The following is a 17,442-nucleotide window of genomic DNA, read 5'->3' on the forward strand; positions in this document are numbered from 1 at the left end:
GTATAAGTATGTAAGTGAAATGATGTAAGTTTTACTCTTAAACACTTAATTTTTCAGGTGCATAATTTAATGTTGCCAAATTAATTGAAAAATGACCTTAAAAAAATAATCTTACAATGGCTACAAATCATTTACAGGGACTTTGGGTTTTTTTTTTTTGATGTTAAGCTTCCTAGTTCAGTCAAAGAACTTACTGAAGTTGTCATATGCTACTAGGGTGTCAAAGTCTGCCCTGAGATCTGCACAGGCATATGCCTAAAAAAATTGGACTGCTAGGTCTGACAGTGTGAAAACTGGATTGGAAGATGCTATGCTTGCAGCCTCAATTAACTCCCCAGAACACGTGTATGTGACTAGAGATTCTTCTGTGTCAAGCTGCTGGGCTTTCTCAAAGGGGTTTAAGCCCAGGTAAGGAACGATTAGCATGTAATTAGCTGCAAAGCCACAGATCTTGAGGCAAGCTAGTAAGTGTGAATTGCTGCCAGCCCTTAGCTAAAAGAGCTTGTACCAAAGTCTGTATTCTACAGATACTACGTAACCAGTAAGAAACAGTTGCTTGATCTAAGGATTTTACACATCTTCCAGCTTTCTAGTTGCCCTGGACGCTGCTTCTAGAGCTCAGGGGCATCTTGCATAAAAGACTTCTGAGCTCACAGAAGAAAGGATTTCACTGTATTCATCTGTGCAATTTTACACATTTAGTAGCTTACCAAACAATTACATTCTTCAATAATTAATCATGCCAGACCACGCTAATGTTCTCCAGGTGCCTTCTTATTACAACTGCAGCTGAGAATAACTTGTGCAGCTGAGCTGTGGCTTGTTTGGAGTTTCCAGCCAGAGGTAGCCTGAGCCTCATTGTAGTTTTCTACAAACCAGTATCAGGCCAAAGCACCACTGGAAAACATTTTCTTACCAGTTTGAGGGAAACCTAATTGCCTTTCTACCATCAAGTGAAACAGATTTGTATCTCTTTTCATCCTTTAATTAATAAGCACGGTAGCAACTCACAATTAATGAGAATACTCACATTAAACAAAAGCATTCATTGCACTGTGTGACTGTAGGATTAGACCATACACAAAACCCAAAGGCTTTGGTAACATTAATATATTTGCTAGCAGTGAATTCAATCTAGATTATCATACCTGAGCTACAAATCCTGCTTATAAAAGCAGTGTGATATGGGCTTATTTAAAGTACTTGGAAACACACTCGAAGATTCAAAGGGAACATAATGCATGTGTTTGTTTTCTTCTCAGCTACAACATGCAAAATAAAACTATACCTTCAAACTTTGCTATTGCTTGAAATTAAGATAAAAGCTAGAACAGACATCCTACTGAATACCAATGCAAATGCAAAAGCAAGGGCAACCCAGTGGGTAAGAGGACATTCTAAAAGGATAAAGGGCACTGTACAAGTAATCATCATTCAATATTATGATGGTAGAGAAACTTACCCTCATCTTTGCACACGCATCCTGTGTTGACTCTGTGCCTCTTAACTCTTTTACCAGCATAGAACCTAAATACTAAAATAAAAAGCCATTAAACTTAATTTCACTAAACAAACATCTGCAGAAATGCACTAAAACTGCCTAAAAACCCAGTGGTAGCAGCCAACATATTGCTTTAGAGTTTGTTTGGTTTTTTCCCTACTTTGCACTTCTCTGCTAAATCAGGGTGTTAATCAGCCTATGAAACAGGAATGCACAGCAACAACTGTGTTCAACCAGATTAAATCCTTTGAAATGGTATCAGAAAGCCTTGCAGCTTACCTTAGTTACTCAAACAAGAAGCCAATACTACAGATTCCATCTTAATGAGGCCATTTGATTAAAAGATGGAGAATCTTATTGTATGTTTGTTCCTTGGTTTTGTTTTTGTAGCTGCCACCTGCCAAACTCATATTGCTGTGTGCAATCACGTGGATGTGGAGGCCAGCAGCGATGTTAACCTCTGTGTACTCATTCTGCAACTAATTTATGTGCAAACAGCAGAGCCCAATGTCAGCAAATAGAGAAAATAAATCTGAACTGAAAAGTTGTTCAAACCATTATCTCTTCCTAAGAAATGCTTGACCCTGAACTATTATTTTGAATGCTTTATTGATCTGAAGGCAGGCTGGGTGACAGTAGGCAGCAGGGTGCTGGTGTCTGGCTCAGCTTGCTGGAAGCCACCATGGTCTGAGGAGCCTGCTCATCTTCTAGGGTGCCTCATTGACACATCCCCTCTCCAACCTGCCTCTTCCTCATTATGTCACTCAGTGGCATGTGAAGTTTGAGCCCTCCCACACCCTGACAGAAGGTTTTGTTCCTCTGGGTCTTAGTATTTCTCTACACCACATCATGCTATGGGCTTGTGCATTTGTAGATGTGCCCATAATCATACAGCTCTGTATGCTGTCACACACAAGGCTGGCTTAACTAGAGCAACAGGAGAGCAAACCATCCCTTGTCTTCTCCTCCCCAGGCACAGAGATGTCTCTGCATTCTCACTTCATCACAATGCCATGGCTTATGTTAAGTCTTCAGTCTATATGAGCAACACAGAAGCTGAAGAGAAGTTATGCTGCTGGTGAGAACAGGGCAGGTGAGTTGCAGAAGAGAAGCAGCACCATGGACAAGAGCCTCTTCCCAGAAGATTGCTGCTGCCTGGCCCCTTTCATTGTACACTGACTACCCTTGGAAGCAGCCTCTGCTGACCCAACCAGATAGTTAACCAGCTTCACCCCAAAGAAAAACCTATCAAAAATAACTTCAGTTACAGCTGAACACAAGCTGGAACTGAACAGAGAGAGTACTGATTCAACTCTCTGGTCTCCTGACCTAAACAGGTATTTTCTTTAAAGCCTTCTGTTCACACTGAGTACTGCAGGAGTCTCTAACCTGCAAGAAAATGCATAAATATTTCAATGTTGACAGTAGCCAACATGGTAATTAGTGAGAAACACTTTAGAGGGCATTATAAATGGAAGGGTGAGCAACACCAACACTACCAGCTAAGCATAAGTAGAAAGGAGTGAATGAAGGGCATTCCTGGAGAACTGCAGATGTGAAAGATTCAGAAACCAAGCAGCTGCAAGTCCAGCTGGAGGCTTGATGGTGGCATGAATAGGGCTGTGGGCATTAATTTGATGGGATGGCTTAGTATTGCCCTTGCAGCAGAACAACAAATTTAAAGCAAGCTCTGGAATTAGGAAATGAAACAAAAGTGAGGTTTACATGCTGAGCAAGTGAGGTCTACTTTGCTATTAGTCTATGAATTGAACTGCATCTTTTCCTGGATCCTGCTGTTCAGTATCTTTACCATCCTTTGCCTTTTCTGGGAAAGATGAAACCAATTTCTACATTGAAAAAAAACCCCAAGTGTTTGATTTTAATAGACTACAGCACAACAAATTGGTATTTCCCTGAAAGCTACCAATTGGTCAGGCATCAAGGGAAACAAGCAGAGCTTTTGGACTCTTGGCAGAAGAGGAAGAAACAAAAGAGACGGGCAGCTCCCATCCCATCTGCACAGCAGCAAAAAGCCTCAGCTGCAGGAATTCAGAAATGCTTCCCAGGGTGGGCTCTGGAATAGACAAACAAATCACTAGGTATTGTCTGATTTAGTTGTCAGAAAAACCCAAAATTCTAGGAGGGAGTTTTGTTTTCCTTTGACTTTTTGTACTTTTAGAAATGTTCCTTCTCAAAGAGCCAAAGCATGTGGGAGGATATCCAACAGTTCAGCTGAGTGAAGTTATTAACTTCCAACCCAGGGTTTTACTCCATAAGGCTGAGGTCATTACAGCTCTGGGGGGTGGTTCCCTAAAATAGATATTTTGATTTGTTTAAACCGTTCTTTCTTCCTGAGAAGAATCACCAGTAACTTGGATATTCCTGGCCATCCCAACTCCATTCCTTTAATGATCCACACACCCTCCTATCTGCTACAAAGCTTACATCTGATTATGAATTTACTGATGGAACAAGTAATGAGATAGGAAGCATTCTTGAGATAAACCTTTCCACTTCACTTTAAACTATGGAAACTATCTAAAGAACTAGAGGTCACTAAGCTTCCTTCTCTGTCCCTTCTCAGTGGGAGTCAGGCTCTGTCTCACCTGCGCTTAATCTCCAATTTCTACCCCTTTGGATATACCTTAAATCAGCCCAGCTACCCCAACCCTTTCCCAGATTACTGCAGTGTTTGGTGAACAGAGCATTATCCTAAAACCCACTGAGGATCCAAACTCCTTGAAGTGAAGTGGAGCTGAAATTCACATCCAGACAAGAGGTAACCCCCCAGCTATTATGCTAAATGCACTACATCTACTGAGCCCCTTTCCTTTGTAAAGTAAGTCAGCCTTGCTTCATTAGGTGGCCACCTCTGAAGAGGATTCAGTGGTCTGGGAAGCAGCTTCAGCAACTTTATTACTGCTTTCCAGCAATGCCAGAAGGGGAAATGTAAAATGTTAAAGAGGTGGGCTGAAGCACATCTTCAGCTCTCCAGAAGCATCAGCCCCCTGCCCCATTGACAGGGAATTCAGAGGCTTCAGAGAAGGAATTTTTTAATTCAAACCCAAAGTCATCCAGAATGACTTTCTGTACTTCAGGACATAGTCCTCTCCTTCACAGGCAGTTGTAGCAGCCAGATAACCAACAATCTTCAGGTGTAGAGAGAAACTTTCTCCAGGGATGGGAAGTAGAAATCATGAAGAACTGACTGCTCTGAAAGAACTGCCTGCTCCTGCCTGCTTCAAGTAGTCCTCAGCTAGGGAGAGGTTTCAATGTGCCTTTGTCCCATGGACAGAAAACTGCTTCATGACCCTGATCTCCATTTTCCTTAGTTCCCTTTCCCCAAAGCAGATGTATAAAGCTCAGCCAAGACAGTACTTACTTTAACTACTATGCACACAGCATTAAGATAAGCGTGAGGGTCCCATATTATGTTTCACTATTTCTCTGTAAGTACTAGGCAGCAATTTGTGAGGGATTTGTGGGGCTTGCTCCCACTGTCATTTCTGCAGCACATTAGCCACTCAGTGTCATTTCTCTAACATTATGGCTGCAATATATCACAGAACTCAGAGCAACAAAAAGCACTGTGCATTCTTGTTTCCCCTTTACTATAATTACAGTATTTCAGAAGAAGTGGCCTGTCTCATTAAAAGTGACTGAAAAAAGGCACTATAAATGTAAAAAAAAACCCCCAAACCACCACTCCCAACAGTTAATCAAAGTCTCAGATGAATATACCCACCCCAAATCAAGCCACCACATTCCTCAACACTTACAAATGCTTTATAATCGCAGGACTGGAAGATGAGCTTCTCTGGATGGTGTTGCCAGTACTGTACAGGCGTTGATGCTGTGGCTTCGTTTGGAGGTCGTAAGGTAATTGAAGGCTCCCCCCAGTCTCCTGTCTGGAAATCACAGATTGAGAGATGAGAAGCTGCAAGGGAATTTGCCATCGAGTAGCCCTCCACTGTTGTGATCAATTAACAATAATTAATCTGCTACACCTAGAGCTGTGTTACTGAAATCAGGGAATACAACTCCTACAACGAATTTTTCATCGCTTAATTTATAATCCAAAGTCATCTGCTGCAGCGTTTAATGAGGCTTTAATTAAATCTATTTGCTTGGAGAATTAAAATGATTAGGCACCGGAAATGTTCCTCAAAAGTAACTGTTTACAATACATATAAGAGCCTGAGAGCACTTGGAAAAAAACAAACCCTCATGAGATGCACAAAAATGCCATTCACAAATGCCACCCTGTCTTTTACAAGCTTTTCTACAGAGTCAGTAAGTCTTCCATTATCCAGCACATTGAACTGATAACTAACTTTCCTAAATGGCTAAATAACTGAGACTTTGCTTTGGTCTGAAGACTTATTATGCATTCTTCAAATATAGGAGGCATTCTTTAATCTCCTTCTGAATATCTACTTTGATCACCTTCTCTTGATGTCTCATTGTGGAGTTACTAACAATGCCCCTCCACATTCATCATTCTCATTGATATAGGTGATTGCCTTCCTGAGCTGTCATATCCTCTCTCCTCAAAGCTTTCAGAGAACCTGGATTGGACTGAAGTTTGCTGCCAAATCCCTTCACAGAACACTCTTACCCTTCGAAAGAGAGGCAACACAGGCATTGGTGCAGGAATGCCTCCAGCATGGCGGTGCTGGTCTGGTTCTCACCTGTCACTGTGTGGTTTTGGACATGGCTTTATTGGGTCTGGACTGACCTCTGGGCACCTCTGGGCTCCTTCTGCCTTACAGACTCGTGAAAAAAAATTAATTAAGGTTATCTGTTTTTTAACTGTGAGCTCTCCTATGTTTGGTTCAGAGGTGCCCACACTGCCCATGTCCTCAGCATCAGAGATGCTACCAAACCAGTGTGAGCTCACTTTAACTGAAAATGACCTGTGGATGGAGTCCTTCTCCTCTTCCCTCTGTCACAAGCCCCACTTCTTCCCTATGCTGTCTCATATGGTCTCTGAATTTCCCTCTCTTGCCTACTCTGTCTTTCAGGGATCAGATTTCTCCAAGCCTCCTTCCTCCCCTGCTTGTTCTCTCAAACTATTTTATTGTCTCCTATATGATTATTTCAGTTTGGATTAAGCTACTTCTTCCTTTGCCTGCACATATCTCTGTGTATTTTCAATTAACATAAATGTTAAAAACTGTTCAAGATTGCAAGGAATTATCATCAGCATTTCACGACAGAGTATGGCTAAAAGTTAAGACTTTTAAAACAAGAAGAAGTTAAAGCATCAAAAACACATGAAAAAAATAAAATATTATCAAAGACATTCCAAAGTCTGGCAAAGTATCACATCCTACTAATTAAATCAGGACAGAGTAAACAGAACAAGTACATCATTTTCATGTGTCACACAATAATGAAATGACACACATTTGCACAGCTCTGCAATGAAAAGCAAGAGGGAAATCTGGAAACATCAACATTACCCTGCTGATATGGCAACTTCAAGCAAGCAAACATCATAAACCAAGTTGAACCTAGTTAATCCTGGCACTAGTAGCACATCTGCTAATTACACAGTGTTGTAATGCCTGTTTTGCCCAGTGAAGCTGCCTGTGTGCTGTGGATAGGATTTCAACCTCAAACGCTGAAAGGAAAGCAGCAGGAGAAATTGCTCCAATTTTTGGCATTCTATAGCCACAGAAATTAAACCTTTTGACCAGTAATGTGTATAAACCTTGGAACATATTTAATCTCAAGTGGGAATTTGATTTCTTTAAAAAGAAGTAAGGTTTCAATCACATTACAAGGGGTAAGGACCTGCATCCTTATTAGTGGAGCTCATATTTGACTACAAGAGAAGATGGAGTGCACCCACCACGAATTCAGTGTGCTCAGCTGCCTCTTACAAAGTGCTCAAAGCCATAGCTAACAGACCTCTTGAAATAGTCCTTTTTTCCTAATAAACATATATTGCTCCACGTCCTGTGTGAGGAAGCAGATCTCAGGAGGTACTTTCTACCCATTTGACTACAATGGAATGAGTAAATCCAGGACAGTGAAGCTGTAAAATTACATCTTTTGACTGCTGGTCTTTCCACTGAGGTAGCACAGGGACGAACATGAGGTAGGACCAGAATTTTTATAGAGTAATTGACCCTGGGGAGTGCTCCAAACCCCTCCAGCTGGATGTCCTCACAAGCAGATAATGCACAGTACTGACACAGTAAGCAGTGTACATAAGGAGTGAAATGAGCACATCATTTTACAGTTTTGACTCCCTTACATGAAAGATATTAAACCCATGGAGAATCACATTGTTTCTGTCTGTAAATGAAGGGCAGTAACAAGAGGAACAGTGATTACCTCTCATATTGCTTCAATTCAAGGAGCTAGGAAGCAATAACCATGAGGAAATGAGAAACAATCTTTGAGCAGGCTAATAAAACTAGCATATCAGACATTTAAAGAGGGACTGTGTGGAGACCAGCTTTTGGATCCAGTAATTGCTCTATAAATATATACAATCATCCTAGTACCTGCTCCTTTTAAGTGAGAAAACCCAGAGTTCCTAAGATTGCTGTATGTGTCTCTTGGAGCACCTAAACGGGCAACACAGCTGAGGTGAAGGGAACAAAGACACAGGATTTCTGCTGTTCCTGACAGACCATGGCACCTGAAGACCTATTATGTGTTTCTGTGTGTCTTATACAGGGAGAAGCTACTAAAAAAAGCTGCATAAAATTAAATCTCATAGGTAAAGATCATTCTGACAGACGAAGAAGACATGTTATGCAATAGTCACAAAACTCTCTTTTGTAACTGTATCATAGAATCACAGAACAGTTTGAATTGGATTAGACCTTAAAGATCATCGAGTTCCACCCCCCACTGCCATGGGCAGGGACACCTCCCACTGATCAGGTTGCTCAAAGTCTCATCCAGCCTGGTCTTAAATGCTTCCAGGGATGAGCTGTCTACAATTTCTCTGGGCAACCCATTTCAGTGTCTCACCAACCTCACAGTGAAGAACTTCTTCCTAAGGTCTAATCTAAATCTACCTAGCTTAAAACCATTGCTCCTTGTCCTATCATATGGTCTTTTAAAAGTCCTTCTTCAGCTTTCCTGTAGGCACCCTTCAGGTACTGAAAGGCCACTATAAAGGTCTCCCTGGAGACTTCTTTTCTCCAAGCGGAATAGAACCAACTCCCTCAGTCTGTCCTTGTAGAAGAGGTACTGCAGCCCTCTCCTTTTGGATATTCAGTACTCTCCTTTATAATACTCAGCAGAAGTGGTTTCTGGTCTTCTTTAAACTCCTCAGATTTTAAAACCACGCTACTGCTAGTGTTCATTACCTATTGAGAGTTATAATAGGGCAGTCTCCAAAGCCCAGATCCATGAAGATGTTTAGAAGTCTAATTCCTACTAATTCCTATTACACATTCCTCAATTTTTTTTCCTTCCTTCTTTCCTTCCTTCCTTCCTTCCTTCCCTTTCTGTTCCTTCCCTCCCTTTCCTTCCCTTCCCTCCCTTTCCTTACCTTCCTTTCCCCCTTCTTTCCCTTCCCTTCCCCCTTCTTTCCCTTTCCTTCCTTCTTTCCCTTGCCTTCCTTCTTTTATTAACAGGAAGAAAGTCTTTTAAACAAGATTTAGACAGCTGCATACTTTCATAAACCTCAGCCTAAAAACCTCTACAGGAAGACTATAGACCTCAGCTGACTGACTTAAATTCTGAGACTGAGGATGTGGTGATGGCAATTAACTTCAGGTAAAACACAAAGTAGGAATGTCTTTGACCTAAAGACTTGAAACACCAAGTCTGAAGTCTGGGGTAGAAAAATACAAATTCCTAGGAGTTCTAAAGGTGAGGAAGTGGTGTGGAACGACTCATGGGTGATGTATTGAGGTTCAGTACCTTCAATAAGCACTTAAAACTCTTCCAAGCAGTATAAAGATGTTCTCAAATTGCCATGCAGGGCTAGCCATGATGTTTGATTTAATTTTTTAAAATAGAGATGATAGGAAAAGGATTTTCTGGTTTGAATATTTAATTTGCAATTATAAGAAATAATCAAACATTTAAGCTTATGTATTTTTTATGACACAATATATGTATGGAGATTTTTATCTCTCTGATGAAGCAGAATGGCAGGAGAGAATTTATTCCTCATCTAACTTTGCAGCTCATCAGACAGCTGTGCAATTTATCACGTGGGTTTTGCTGCACTGCCTATTTTTTTTAGTATTCTAACCTCCCCATACCTTTAACCAGTGCCTTTCCTTCCTAGGGTCTCAAGTCACCTTCAGAAAGAATTTTTTTTGCTCCACATCTTGCAGATAAAGAATTTACAATCACAAAATGGTCTCAAGTCAGGTGCCAGAGTAGTAGAGATTCACTGAATGTTTTTAGGGTGACAACTTTCAACCATAAAGGCTATAGCCTTAAAGACCAGTATATCTTGAAGTGCTTCACAGCCCTGAAAGTGGGCAGATGTGAACTCCTCAGTGTGCTAAAGGCTCAGATGCTTGATATCAAAGGAGCTACTAAAGCAGAGAATTCCCACTAGGTAATTTTTACCAACTGGTGCAGATTTTTCTATCCCACCCAATTCTCTGAGAGCTGTATGTGACTCTCACTGAAGGCACCAGGGTGCAGAGTTAGTCACAGGTAAGAAGGAATCTCGATACAACTTCTACAGAACCTAACCCCTGCTTCACCTTTATATAAATACTTCCAGTTAACCCCCTCCCCATGATACAGGGGAAAAAACCCCAACACAAACCAAACCCCAAAAGGCCTGGTTTTGAGTGCTTTGTGGTCACTTATTAACAAGGACCACATCTTACAACTTTTCACCTGTTAAAGCCTCGTGCCTAGTTACGGTAACGTGTTGGTCACCATGACAACAACAAATTGGAGCACACATAGATGCAACGCATCTGGCTGAAAAATTAATGATTTTCTCTCTGTAAGGGTTTTAAATGTTTCTGTGAACCAGCCAAATCCTCATTATTTGCTTACATTTTAATTCCTAAAATGAGAGGATTTTTTTTTCCCCCCTCAGCTTTTTGTAGCTTTGGCTTCTGAAATAATGGAAATGGGTTGATGGCGTAGCTACATTTTCAGAGCTTCTAAAGCCATTAGGGTTTAGCCAGAACTGCTCCTCTCTGGCAGATATGCTCCAAGAAGGGGGTTATATGACAGAAGTCAGGAGAGATCTACAGCTCCTCTGAAATGCTGTGCTTTGTGCAATCTCAGCAACTGGCTGTTGTCGTTTGTGCACTGCACTACAGATCACCAGGTTTGCTCTCACGTGCACGGCAGGTGTGCCTCTGTCACAGAGCTGATGAGAATTCAGAGCACCATCACTCCTGCCCTCTAATTCCCCAAAAGTGCCTCTGCAAACACAGTGTGCTTCTCAGCTAGGCAAAGCCTATAGATTAACACAGAAAGGGTAGCACGACACATTGTGGGGGTGAAACTGTGCAAACCAGGCTGTTTACACGGTTTCTGGCTTTGGAAAAGTGAGCAAACAAAAGAAACCACATCAGGACCAGAAGTCAAAGCTCCCCCAGTGAGTGAGACCACTGCTGGCAATCCCCCTGTGTCCTGTATGGACGACCATACAGCCAAACATACGCTAACCACACGGCACGGGTACACGGATGGGCGCACACAACCCCGAAGGGAAGGCGGACAAGTTGCGGACTCTCGTTTGTCATTTCAGCGACATGACACCCGGAGATAACACCATGGCAACAAGACTGTACAGCCAGAGAGTGACAACATAGCCATTTATCACTGTATCTTACATTATGAACCTGATGAATCGATGAGAAAGGATATCCTGCATTCTGGTTGCTCCAGATCTCACAGACAGAGGACTGCTAATATAAACAGAAAACTACATCTCATCTTGTAAATATTAACGCGCCACAACTGCCAAAAGGCAAGAATAATTAAGAACAGGCTTGCAATGACATTAGAGGAGGAAGTAAAACAGTTGTTAAAAGTAGGGTTTTTTTGTTTGTTTGCTGACAAAATATTTTTGGACTGACTGGAAGGAAACATAGCTTATTCAGAGGCTTTAGAAAAGGTTTCAAACTGTGAGTACAAGAAAACAATTTAGTCAGAAGTGCTGGCGATGTGAGGAGATAAAGTGATGCAGACAAACAGAAAATGCACAGAGCAGAAGGGATATTGGTTACTTTCTTTTCTTTTTCTTTTTCTTTTTTTTTTTTTGGCAGGGAAAAAGTTTGAAGTCAACATCCCAATTAGGTTTTTGAGATTTGATTCTCTCTCTGTTGGAGACTTTCACAGGGAGAGAGGAAAGGGGGGAAAAACCTGGCAATGCAGTCAACAGGAAAAATAGGTTTTCTTTGTAACAATTACCAGGAAAGAATGTGTTGCAATTAAATGAAGCAGTTGCCCACCATCTCCTTCCAACAACAGTTCCTTTGCATACAAAGATACAGATAACATTACCTTTGGTACTGACCACGACCCTGCTGTGTAAATGAAAGGTTTCAGTCTACATTTCATGTTGTTGTACAGATAGTCTGTAGTAGCCAAGCAAAGTAAGCATTCTGTAGCATTTCTAGCAAAAGCAGCAGAACTGGGCAAGCACAGCATTCACCAGCATCTTTTACATATTTCCTTGTTTGGACACTCATCAAGAAAGCATCTGTGACACCTCAGCGAAAGCTAAGCTAACGTTTTACAGTAGCCAGGCAACTAAAACAAAGCGTCATATGTAAGATCTGCCCACAGTATCTTTGGCAGGCGGTAACAAAAGGCAATAAACACGCAGGGAAAATGCAACTGCAGCATCCAGAATAGATATATTGAAGAGATTTCATATATCAGTGATTGATCAACAGCAAGAATGTGCATTGCTGGTTGTTGTCAATAGCAGCAGCAGGAATTTAGCACCGATGCTCAAACAACTCAGAGAAGTGCAATTCTTCTTAAAAACATGGCTCCTGCTCTCTTACCTTTTGTAGCCTGAAACCTGGCTGCCTGGCTAGTGACAGACTAGCTTATCACTTCTGGTTACTGTCAAGGCAGGCTGGCGTCCTCTGGACTGAGTACTGAGCACTGCCAGACAGGCTGGTGTCTGCCTAATGTTGTTAATTGTCCCTTATTTCCTTCATGCTCTGAAATGCAGGCACACACATCCTTTCCTACAGCTTCAGTAATTCAGTAATTCCTTCACTTTCCCATATCTGTTTCATTTCTTCTCCTTCATCTTGTTTTTGAAGTTATTTTGCTTCACAATGTGCAGAGCTCTACACCTTGATAGCATTAGCTAATAAACACTTTTGAGTTTGGTTCACAGTCCTGTACCTCATCCTAGGCAACCTGCTACTAAACAGCCCTCCTCCATGTGACAAACACCTACCCTCAGTGCAAGGCCAATAGCAAACACTGCTCCAGCTAGTTCTGCTGTGTCATTATTAGGACACTGCACTAATGACCCTTTTTTCTGTATGTCAAGCAAATTGATTTCTGGATGCTCTGGCAATGCTCATCACCATGATGCCTACATTTATTTACATTTTTTGGCCTGGAGGGATTTCTGAAAGGGAATCCATAGCAGGAGGATTGCCTCTGCTTTTCCAGAGAAGAGTAAACCAGAAGGCATTTCCATGCCAGGTGCAGCATTCCCAAGCATCTGGTGATCAAGAAAATATACTGCAGTGCTATTTGGTCACACTTGCTGAGGTCCTTGATGGAGTAAGGTAAGGCAGTGTGGTATCACATGCTAGCAGACATTTGATTTCTCCCCAGCAGTGGCATGGGGTCGGTGTGATGCCATCATACTGTACAGCTGGTTCTCACCATCTTACTATTCTGGAGACAAAGGTGCATCCTTAACTCCTACCACTCCCAAGAGCTTGCCTCTTGGGAGTGGTGTGGAGTCAGATCAGCCAGGAGCTGGTACCTGTCCCCTGCAGCAGAGGCATGCAAGGCTACTCCAGCAGAGCTGCTGCTGTGAGCTGCTGCTGTAGCAGCCCTGCCACGCTGCAGCATGTAAACACAGAAATACACCAGATACATCTGCCAGCTGCTGTGGTGCTGACTCAGGAACAGGCATCACCCCACTGCAGGAAGCATGTATGCAAGCCTTGAGTTGCTCCATTTAAAAAAGGGCAGGGCACCAGTCCTTTCTTACACATGCAGATGGTACTCGCTCTGTCCCTCCCTCCCCTCCCAGCTAGTCTTCTCCCAAACAAACTTTGGGATTGGCATCTTCCTCCCAAGAGTTAGGAGCCCTCAATTCGATGCCTTTCCTTCACTGAGGGAATTCACACCTATGTACTTCACCCTCCTGTTTCATAGGTTAAAGCAGAAGACAGGCTGCCTTCAACACTTCCTATAAAGGAAGGGAAGCCCTTCTTACTACTTTAAACTCTTTGCAGAAAGAAGAGTGCATAAAAGCAGGTGTTTGGAGCACTCACCTGTGAGAAACAAGATCTGGGTCCAAGTCTCTGCTCCAAGGACTGTTCAAGTGAACTGCCCCCATCACACAGACCTACCTGCAGAATTAAAGGTTTGGAGGATCTAGGCTTAAGCTAAATCATCTTTAAACATAGGTGACTCGATTGATTAAATTAATAATAAATCAAGCAGATCAGCAGAGACTGAGAATTGCCCATGCCAGTGAGAAGGGCAGCAGTGCAAAGCTCATTACTCGGTTCTGCACTCATTAATGTTTGAACAACTAAGGTACTAAAATGCAGCACAGAAGGAACATTTATATCACGGAAGGCAATGAATTCAAATTCAGAAACCAACCTTTTCCTTGCACCACTGTGAAAATATTTAGCATTTACTATATACATATTTTATGTCTTCAAAGTGCTGAAATTTTTAAACGAATTAGGAAATCCTCAGGAGATGTACTCTAAGTTGCATACCCCTGTGCTAAAGAGGAAGGAACCAAGGAAAGGAAAAAGGTTAAGCGATATCTGAGGCCAGAAAACAGGCAGTGGGAGGGAGAATTGGGATTAGGTTTCTAACACTGATCATTTTCAGCTCCCAAAACACACGCTCTCATAAAGAAGGAATAGAATTCAATTTTTGCATGCACTCCCACCATCATAAATACAAATACACTTGGGCACTCAGTATCACTGACACAGAGGTTCTGTGAAAGAAAAAAAGAGAGTTTAACAAAGAACATTTTCCTAAGTATGGTCAAGGAGACAAAAAAAACCCAAACATTAGCTGATGCACCAAACATGCACTTATCTTACTCCTCCCCAAAGAGAAATGCATATAAGTAACATCACAACAAGACTTTGTTATCACACCCCCAGTATCCAGTCATGTTATGAAGTGTTTTCACATTCCCAACTGTTTCAGGTCTTGCTAGCTGCTCTTATGTTTAATAGAAAAATTGTAGGATAAGCCATACAGAGGTCTTTGGTATTGAGGGTTATGCTGGAGACAATGCAGTGCTGTAGAAGGTGAACAAAATGACCTAAGGAGAACTTTAGGCTTCCTCCTTATAGACAGGGAGGATTTGGTTGACAATCTGAAGACAGAAAGTAACTGTACTGAGAGTGATCACAAACCAGTAAGACTGATCATGGAAATGATGTACTTTCTAAGGAGAAGAAAGGTTTAAGCAACAGAAAAGAATACTTGGAGAGCCTATGCAGAAGGAACAATGGCTAGGTGAATTGCAGTCTTGATGCATTCAGCATAACTTAATGAATTTCATTCAGTGCCTCTTCAGGAGATGTCCATAGACCTGAATTAGGAGAAGTTATCCTCAGAAAGTCATAGAAAATAATGGAAAGACCAAAGAAGGGCTAAAAGCATATTTAAGATGGGAGAAAAGGAAGATTCACAAAGTTATAAGGAGCCTAATGGCAGGGACCAGCAAAAATCCAGTCACCATCCCCTTGTCCTCATGGCCTATGAGACCCTTTTGATATTGCTCCTGAAATAAACACAGGAGCATGTGTTTATCTCTATCTATGTATATATTATTGAGCATGAAAAAGTGCAGTCTTGCCTGCCAGGTGTTACCTGATGGAGCTTCTGTGGGGCAAGAAAAACTTAAGATGTTTATAATGAAGCTGCTCAATATGAATCATCATTGTTGGAAAACTGGCTGGCTAAATTAGCATCGGAAAAGAGAAGCCCAGCAGGTCTCGGGCATCAATGGTGTGGCTCCTGATGCGGTGACATGTGACATGCTCCACCCAGAACCTGGCTTCAGTCAGAATGGACAAGGAGTTGAAAAGTACATTTAAAGAGTAATTTTTGCTATTCAAGCAGAAGCAGACTAGAACATGACAAGCAACGTGCAATGACTGGCTCCATGTTGTGGTTTGGAGGAAAGCTGAGGCTGTCTGAGAAGGATCCAGAAGTAAGGGACTTTCCCTTCAGGGCAAACAGGGTAAGAACTGAAAATGCATTTGATGCATGATAGAAATCAGACAGATGAAATTCAGTGAGACAAGAGTATTCCTTGGGAAAGGAAGATTAAATATATAAAAATACAAATTAAGAGAGTGATTGAACGGGGAGGTGGGGAGAGGACAGAAAAAGAGGCAGCCACCAGTGAGGTCTTGTACGGGTGGCATCCACTTTTAGCCACTGCACTTCAAGGAGGATGGAGCCACACTCAGGAAATCCAGGAGAGAGTGTCATCAACAGTCTAGAAAACACCAGGGCATGGCCCTGATTAAGTAAGCATGGACCCCAAAGCATTTCACCCCTCAGTTGGTCTGAGGAGTTTGATCAGGATTCCTGATCTTCTGCTGCCATCTCCAACTCTCCCTGTAAGCCTTGCTCACTCTCTCTCTCTCTCTCTCTCTCGCTTCCATGTGGTAGAGCTGGCACACAGGAAGAAGAGAAGCTGCTGAACACAACCTCCAGGTTTATTCCCCCGCTGCCTCTCCTCTGTGCCTCAGGAGATCGCTCCCATCTCCTGGCACTGCAGCTCCAGAGAGGCACAGAAGGGAATGAGGGAACAGCAGTAAACCCTGATCCCTCTGATGCACATAATCTGTCAGTAACCTACTAACTATAGCTCAGTCTAGCTCTAGAAATGAGAATTTTGGATCAGATCCCAGAAAAATCACACTTAGCATGGGGAACAATCTTTAAAGTTGCAACAGCTGAAAGCAACAAACGAAAATTGGCTGAGCAGGGCTGTCTGGCCCCTGTTGTAACCATCACTCCAAATGTTTGAGGACTGTGGGAGAGCAGTTGTGGCATCTCAAAAGATGCTGCTTCTCAGAATGTTTGTAGAGCTCTGGGGAGAGCCTGTCTTACCAGTGACAAGTATCACAGATCCTCCTTCAGAAACAAGATCTTCAGAGATGGAGAGTGAAATCTGAAATCAGTGTTTCTTTCAGAGAAGCAGAAATTAGAAAGAACATTGCTTATTAGAACATGTTTTGCCCTGGTGTATTTCTTTTGCTTCTCCTAAAAATGCTTTACACAAAGGTTTCTAGAAAACCATCCCCCATTTGGGAGGGTTTTCTTGCAGGCAGGCAGTGGGTGACAGGCATGAGTAGTGACACCATGCTTCAGGTCAGTGCACCCAGTGAGGCTTCACAAGAAGGTGAATGCCACTGCAAGTACACCCTGGGAAGGGAGATGACAGGTCCAGGATCACAGCAAGCCTGCAAAACTTGTCCCCTCCAGACCACAGCAGGGCAAGAAGCAAAGCTTCCTCCTAAGCCAGGGTCATTGCTCTAGATCCTATGCACCTCCACCTCCTGCTCCTTGAAGGAACATACTTTGCACATTTTTCTTTGATGAGCAAAGACTAACAACACAGCTGTGCCTCTCTCTACCAGCCAACACCCTCCTTCATGTGATGGAGATCTCTGATAGGCAGGCAGTTTTCATTTGATTTTGATCCAGCAGCACAAGAGTTGGGGTCCTGCTGGGGAGGACTGACTCAGGGTCATCCCAGTGGTTTGATAAGGCTATGG

The 17,442-nt window shown here is 42.3% G+C and overlaps 1 protein-coding gene across 19 annotated transcripts in view; it reads right to left on the reverse strand.

The window, feature by feature from the left end:
* The window catches only part of ANKS1B (ankyrin repeat and sterile alpha motif domain containing 1B), a 414,109-nt gene that overhangs the window by 21,594 nt on the left and 375,073 nt on the right, over positions 1-17,442 (reverse strand). For 12 of the 19 annotated variants that reach the window (XM_054167858.1, XM_054167856.1, XM_054167861.1 and 9 more), the window contains 4 exons: positions 13,942-14,019; positions 11,293-11,367; positions 5,281-5,409; positions 1,463-1,534 (listed from right to left, as the gene is read on the reverse strand). In XM_054167858.1, the coding sequence (XP_054023833.1) occupies positions 1,463-1,534; positions 5,281-5,409; positions 11,293-11,367; positions 13,942-14,019 (354 nt within the window). The remainder of the gene's footprint in view (positions 1-1,462; positions 1,535-5,280; positions 5,410-11,292; positions 11,368-13,941; positions 14,020-17,442) is intronic. The other 7 variants (XM_054167871.1, XM_054167860.1, XM_054167859.1 and 4 more) reach the window with 4 other exon arrangements.

Source organism: Dryobates pubescens, chromosome 15 (assembly GCF_014839835.1).
Source record: "Dryobates pubescens isolate bDryPub1 chromosome 15, bDryPub1.pri, whole genome shotgun sequence".
NCBI lineage: Eukaryota > Metazoa > Chordata > Aves > Piciformes > Picidae > Dryobates > Dryobates pubescens.